Source organism: Mesoplodon mirus (genome assembly GCF_964341445.2).
Source record: "Mesoplodon mirus genome assembly, contig: SUPER_3_unloc_12, whole genome shotgun sequence".
Lineage (NCBI taxonomy): Eukaryota > Metazoa > Chordata > Mammalia > Artiodactyla > Ziphiidae > Mesoplodon > Mesoplodon mirus.
The window spans coordinates 767,303-774,904 of record NW_028295642.1 but is presented as its reverse complement, the minus strand read 5'-3'; the positions used below and the strand labels follow the sequence as shown (position 1 = coordinate 774,904).

The 7,602-nt window shown below is 42.8% G+C and overlaps 1 protein-coding gene across 1 annotated transcript; it reads right to left on the bottom strand.

The window, feature by feature from the left end:
* Positions 1 to 2,295: 2,295 nt before the first annotated feature.
* On the bottom strand, positions 2,296 to 6,044 carry LOC309801633 (UDP-N-acetylglucosamine--peptide N-acetylglucosaminyltransferase 110 kDa subunit-like). The gene is given in 2 exon segments (XM_082646720.1): positions 2,296 to 5,400; positions 5,404 to 6,044. Coding segments are annotated over 2 exon segments (3,138 nt in total). The 5' UTR covers positions 5,872 to 6,044; the 3' UTR covers positions 2,296 to 2,730.
* Between the last annotated feature and the right edge of the window lie 1,558 nt (positions 6,045 to 7,602).

Below are 7,602 nucleotides of genomic sequence, written 5' to 3'. Positions count from 1 at the left end.
CAGTTTAACAAATTCACTGTCTCACCTGCTGTGCCCTGAAACATGAAAGAAAGAATCACGGGATCATAAGGATTAATAAAATAACAGTCTCTGTTAACAATATTGACAGGAGGTATAAGGATAATTTGTCTGATGTGGGACCAACAGCTTAACTGCTTAATCCTTTATTTTTAAGGGCAAATCATTCATTTATTGTTTAAAGATTGCAAGACAACATCTGAATTTTTGTAGCACAATTTAAATGTTTTACTTTTTTGATAAAGCAGAGTATAATAGAAAAACAATTAGTTTTCAGTAATATCTATATATCTATTCAGAATTAAGTCTTCCACAGACATGTAACCTGGAAACAAAAGCCTGTTACAATAAGCAAAACTTCAACGGAGTGGCTACTTTCCAGGCCAGGGAAAGGTTCATCCCTATAGGAGGATGATGTGCTATGTAAAATGGCTGCAAGGTCACAGCCTTGAGGGCGTTGGAAGTCTAGTATCCTATTCCACATTAAGTAGTTTGGTGAACTTCAAATGACCGTTCATCTGCAACCAAGCTGCCAACCTTTAACTGATATTTCAAACAGGTAAAAAATAAATGAAAAGAAATCCCTACACTGATGTTCCTTGATTTACACTGTTAAATGGTTCATTAACATGTAATTCTGGCTAAGAATTACATTTGAGACTCCTTGCTCAGATTTTGGTTAACAGTACTAATCTTTAGAAATTCAATTTCTTATTAATCAATAATTTGTCAGCTAGGATACATTCAGGCATCAGCTGCAACTACAGAATAGGTGCACTGCCTCAGCGCTTTGGAAAGACATAATCTAAAACACTACTAGCAGACAAAATATCTGTTACTAGACAGCATGTGTGCAGGACAGCAAGACAAAAACATATTCATATGTGTCGCAGACCAGCCGGAGAAAGAGGATTTCACCGCCCAGGGTGAGAAGGGACGGGGTAAGGAACTGAAGTAGCACGGACGAATGGAGTCAGAAGGACCAAGACAACTGATGGTTGCAAGGCAAGTTTTATTATGCTATGGTTGCAGATTATATAGACTAGAAATGGAAGGTTGCCAGATGGTGGTTTACATTAGCTAATGACTGTCTCGGCTCAAGGTTAACTTCCCTGGGAGAAAACCCATAAGCCCAGAATCATCCAAAATAACCTGCACGTGCAGGGTGGAGACAGCTTTGCTTGTCTCATTTTACATTCTTTCTGATTTCTGGGCCCTGGTGATTTATCTCCCATGGAATGGAACAAGGAGGGGAACAAGTAGGGACAGTCCCTTTGAGCAGCGGCGGCATGCCTGGCATGTCCGTAGCCTGCTCTCAAGGCTGACTGCTTCCCACACATATGTTGGCTTGTTTAAGCCTCAAGCCCTCGATCCTTTGTTGAAATACAATAATTTCATTCCTATAGTTTTCAATACCAAAAACTCAACCTCCAGGAGGGCTAAAGTCTAATTTGTACTCCAAACCAAGTAGCAGTGCAGTTCGCTACTACTGAGGCTGAATCCATAAAGATTTCAAGACCACGACCAGAAGACAAGTTATTATATATAATACCCTAGAAGGCCTGAAACATAATTATCATATACATAGCTGGTCCTTCAGAGCTTTTTACCTATAACATGTTTTTTGATGAAAGTTATTTAATGTACTGGAGATAACTGTGACTTACTGATCAAATATTTGAATACTTATACTTACCTGGGATTTCATTTCTGCTGAAAGAAAAAGGAAGAACAGGACTCACCTAAAAAAACAAACTTTAGAAATGAAAGTAAAAATCTTATCACAAACTATCACTTTTGGAAGCAGCATAGAGGGGCAGTCAACAGTAAAACACTGGTGAAATAGGTCAAAACTCTAGGCCAAAAATCCATTATTATTATCGTCAGTGACAGTACCACAACTCTGCCCTTCATAATTAATAAGCACTCCTAAGAATCTTCATTTGGCACCAGATGATGTGTTGAAGAGAAACACTCTGGGAGGTTTTGAATCACACTTGGTATTTTGTTAGCCAAGTTACAGGAGAATTTTTAAAGTGGGGGGAAGGGAAGAAGGAAACGGACCAGAAAAAGAATTGAAGCCATCATCTACAAACCAACAAAGCACTGAGACTTCCAAACGTTATGTCAGACACTAAAGTGACTGATAGAGGCTCAAGTGGTTTATAAAACCTCTAAAAAGACTACACCAGCAAAGTCCCCATTTATCGGTAGAGTTCAGAAACTAAAACAAGGAATATTTTAGCTTAAAACCTTATCTCAAGAGAATCATATACACTTCACATGAATAAAAATACCTGAAACCAAACATTTTTAAAAGCTCCAATACCCAAAATATAAAGAAAAAAATTAATTCAGAAGACTCAATCAATCCATGATAATCACAAAATGGCTGGGCAATCTCTATCTCCCTTCCACACTAACCATCCATCCCCTGGAAGACCAAGGGAGATCAGACCTTCCAGACTTACCTTCCAGACCCTCCAGACACCTGGCTGCTGCAAAATTCGATGGAGACTCCTTGTGGAACAGCAGTTTCGCATCTCTTGGGTCTCTCCCTATCGTGATCATGCAGGAAGCAAGTCTGGCTGTGCTATTTCTTATCATTGTCTGTCACCCATCTGCACCATGATATTGAAAAAGTAGTTCCCTTTCCCCCAGAAGGTTGAGGCTCAGCTACAGGGGTAATTCTCCTGGGCACACAGTCATTATTTAGGCCGACTCAGTGACTTCAACCGGCTTAATCATGTGATCAGGTTTGTTGCCAGCTGCATAATGCTCCCACATCTGTAGGTAGAGCCGCTCTCGTTCCATTGTGTATTGTTTGGTGTTGAACAGAGGGCTAGATGTTCTCTGCTTCCAGACTTTGCCACGAATTTTCTTCAGGTATTCGAGATCAGTTCCCAGTTTCACAGCTATCTCTTCATATTCTTGCCTATTTTTAGCAATCAGCTCAAGACAGCCTAAACAAGTGAGCTGGGAACCTGCAACTCGGGAAGCAAGAGTCTCTCCTGGCATAGTCACCATGGGGGTCCCTGCCCAAAGGACATCCATCCCTGTGGTGTGGCCATTACAGAGTGGAGTGTCCAAGCAGACATCAGCCAGCTGGCCTCTCCGAACATGTTCCTCTTTAGGAGCAACAGGGGAAAAAATGATACGGTTCGGGGGAAGGCCCATATTTTGTGTGTACTGTTGAATATTAGCTTCTCCTGCTGCTGGAAAACGCAACAGCCAGAGTACACTATTGGGAACACGCTTCAGAATATTTGCCCACATCTGCAAAGTAGATGGGTCAATTTTGTATAACTGATTAAAGTTACAGTACACAATGGCATCTTCCGGTAACCCGTACTGAGAACGTGTGGTTACAATAATGGTACGGGGAACCTCCTCTCCAGTGGCAGCCTTATTGTTGATCAGGGTAGTTGCCAGGCCATTGCTAATACTGAATCCATTCATTGTAATCTGAATTTGTCCTCTGTTAATCATTTCAATAACTGCTTCTGCAACAGTATTCATAGGAATGACAGGCATATTAAGAGCTGTATTACTGCTGTCTGCGTTGTCTTCTCCATCAGGACATTTCATCTTGACTATTTGCACATCTGATAGACTATCAAGAAATGCTTGGAGGTCGATGCCATTCAGCACAATCCGATTGTCATAAAGGTGCCCATTGGACTTAAAATCGATGACGGCTTTTTTCTTCAGGTGAGGGAACATATTAGCATGATCACCAATAAAGAACGTATGGGGCATATAAGCCAGTTTCTCAGAATACTGCTCAGCAACTTCAGCAGGTGACGTTTCCTGATCAGTGATGATATAATCCATGAATAGCACGCCACTAGTCCCAGGGTACCCCAGCCACATTGCCTGAATAGGAGCTGGCCTGAGAGCAAAGAGTTCATTTCGAGCACCCCTGGTATAACCATTCATATTTACAAGGATGTGTATACCATCTTGATGGATGTGATCAGCTGCTTTCCCATTGCATGGAATCTGAGAAAGATCAGTGAAATGATAGGCTTCTGCCATCACCTTAACTAGGAAGTTTGTGCCATCATGTGGGCTCAGGGCATAAAAGAATATCTCAAATTTATCAGGATTGTGCATGCCTGGAATAGACTGCATAAGGTGAGAAGTAGGATGGTTCCCAAAGTCAGAACTCACGTATCCTACACGCAGTCGACCATCACTGAGCTTCAAGTCTTTTGGATGTTCATACGGTGGTTTATGAAGGACACTTATATTAGCCAAGCAGAGGTTCCCATGCCTCTCAGCAATAGCCTTCCTGAAGCCATGAGGAAGAGGATAGAGCATACTATGATGAGGCTGCACAGAAGGCAACCTATTCTTCTCCAACTGGTCAGCCACAATGCTGACCAACTTCTTCATTCGCTCATCATAGTCTGTCCAATCACAGACAACCTGCAGGCAATGAGCCAAATTACAATAAGCGTCAGGAAAATCAGGTTGAAGCTTCAGAACAGTGCGATAAGAAGCAATTGCTTCTGGAATATTCCCTGAATCCTGGTGAATGGAAGCCAGATTGCTGTGGGCATCCGCAAATGCAGGGTTGATCTGCACGGCACGAGTATAACACTGCAAGGCTCCCTGAACATCCTGCATCTCCCATAGAGTGTTTCCCATATTACAGTACGCATCAGCAAAGGTAGGACTGATTCGAATAGCCTCCTTATAATGCATCAGAGCTTCGTGCAGTTTTCCCTGCTGCTTCAATACACTTGCTAAATTTGAATGGGCATCAGCAAAGTCTGGGCAGAGCTCTAATGCTTTACGATACAAGCGAACTGCCTCTTCACTGTTTCCCTGTTCTCCTTTGATATTGGCTAGGTTATTCAGAGAGTCTGCATGGGTGGGACACAGCCGGAGAGCTGTATGATAACAATCTTCTGCTTCAGCAACACTGCCCTTCTCTTTGAGAGCGTTGGCTAGGTTGCAGTAAGCATCAGGGAAATGTGGTTGCAATTCAATAGCTCGCCTGTAGGTGTCTATTGCCAGATCCATCAGGCCTTGCTCATAGTATACACAAGCCAGGTTGCCATGTACCACTGCATGATTTGGACTCAAGCTTAGGGCACGAAGGTAAGCTGCCACAGCTCTGTCAAAAATCCGTGCCTCATTGAAGACATTTCCTAAATTGATATAAGCATCCAGAAAATTGGGGTCAAGGGTGACAGCCTTTTCAAAGTGATGAATTGCAAGCCAAATCTCCCCTTGTGCATTGAAAACACAGCCAATATTACTCCAAGCTACTGCAAAGTTCGGTTGCATCTCAATTGCTTTCAAATAACATGCCTTGGCTTCTTCTAAGCCACCCAGGGCTTTGAGCAGGTTCCCCAGGTCACTGAGAACACATTACAAAGAAGGATTGTACTGAAGAGCAGAGACGTAAGCTTGTACTGCCCCTTCCATGTCACCTGCTGCTACCAAAGCGGCTGCCAGGTTAATATAACCATCGATGAAATCTGGTTTGAGACGCAATGCATGCCGGTAATGCTCAGTTGCTTCCTGCAACTGCCCTCTTTCCTTGTACACATTCCCCAAATTCGAATAGGCTTCTGCCAGAAGAGGGTTCTGTTTAATTGCCAGAGTACTAAAGTGGGCAGATCTGTCCAGCCTTCGACACTGGAAGTGTATAGATGAAAGTAATAAAAGTACACCAGTATTGCCTGGCTCTTGTCTCCAGAGCTGCATGCAGTGTCTCTCAGCTGTCTCAAAATCTCCTGCCTGATATTCTCGATGTGCCAACTCAGCTAACTCTTGGAAGGAAAGCATACGTTTCGTTGGTTCTGTGCTGTCGGCCACGTTGCCCACGGAAGACGCCATCTGGAGCTTCTGGAGAGAGTGAAAAAAGGGGGTAATTGAGTCCCGCTGCCGCCACTACTGGCAAGAATGTTTCTAGTGGTAGCAAACACGAGCGCAGCAGCCATACCACTGCTTTGGCATGCTTAAGTGGTGGCAACAGTTACAGGCACCGAACCTTAGGAACTATGGTTGGCCATCTACCTCTCATGCTCTTGAAATCTTAATTCTTAACCCTGCCCTCTTCCACCATTTTTCTCCTAATCAGGGAATAAAAATTACCTATACATTTGCCTTAGGAGAAATCAAAAGTCAGTAGACCAAACACTTTTTAAAATATTGTTTTCTGTCCAGTTGGAAATGAAATACATGATTGACTTTTCTTCATCATTCATATAGTCAACGTGGGAAACATTAGGGCCGTGAATTTCAATACAGTAAGATGAGAAAATTTTAAATTGGCCTTCCCAAACCACTAATAAGTAACCGATGTTGTATAGAATGCTAAAATCTTAGAGACTGAGTTTGATATTTTAAAAGTTCTGCAAACATTAGCTAATTTCTCCTCATCAAATTTCTCATGCCTCAAACCTGAGTATTACTTTTTAAAAGATAAATTTATTTATTTTTATTTATTTATTTTTATCTTGGCTGTGTTGGGTCTTCAGTGCTGCATGCAGGCTTTCTCTAGTTGCGGCGAGCGGGGGCTACTCCTTGTTGTGGTGCCCGGGCTTCTCATCACAGTAGCTTCTATTGTTGTTCCACAACTCTATGGGTTCCTTTTTAGGTCCTACGAAGAACCCTAGAAATTAGTTCATGTAATTATAGGTTTTTGCAAAATTGTCAAAGTGAGATATTTTAATTTCCATCAGGTAAGTCCAGCGTCTATTTCTTTGTCAATTTTCCTTCTATCATATTCTGCTATGTTGGATCATATTGGATTGGTCACAGGCTTTCTTGAAATCTGGCTAAGGAGATGTTTTAAGTGAGGCTATTATGTGATTTTCAGACACCACCATATGTAATTGACTATATAATATCCCATTCCAGGAATAACTTCCAGTACTCTTACTGACTACTCTACTGACATAACTAGCACAAGACACAAAGCGTAAGGACAAAAACCACCTTACAATATAGCCATGTCTTGCACTTCACAGCTCTCAAAGCATGTGCGTTTGAAGAAGAAAAAAAGAACTGAAAAGTATAAAACCAGAAGTTATTCTGTGGAAAATTATTTCAATCATCAGGCATGTGAAAGATAAGTCAAAGATTCAGTTTTCTTCAATGCTTAGTCAAAACGGAAATTTCCTTCTGTCAAGAATATACTCCAGGGCTTCCCTGGTGGTGCAGTGGTTGAGAGTCTGCCTGCCGATGCAGGGGACACGGGTTCGTGCCCCAGTCCGGGAAGATCCCAAATGCCGCATAGTGGCTAGGCCCGTGAGCCATGGCCACTGAGCCTGCATGTCCGGAGCCTGTGCCCCACAACGGGGAGAGGCCACAACAGTGAGAGGCCAGCATACTGCAAAAAAAAAAACAGTATACTCCAGGGGCTTCCCTGATGGCACAGTGGTTAGGAAGCCACCTGCCAATGCAGGGGACACGGGTTCCAGCCCTGGTCCGGGAAGATCCCACATGCTGTAGAGCAACTAAGACCGTGTGCCACGACTATGGAGCCTTTGCTCTAGAGCCCGTGAGCCACAACGACTGAGCCTGTGAGCCACAACTACTGAAACTTGTGTGCCTAGAGCCTGA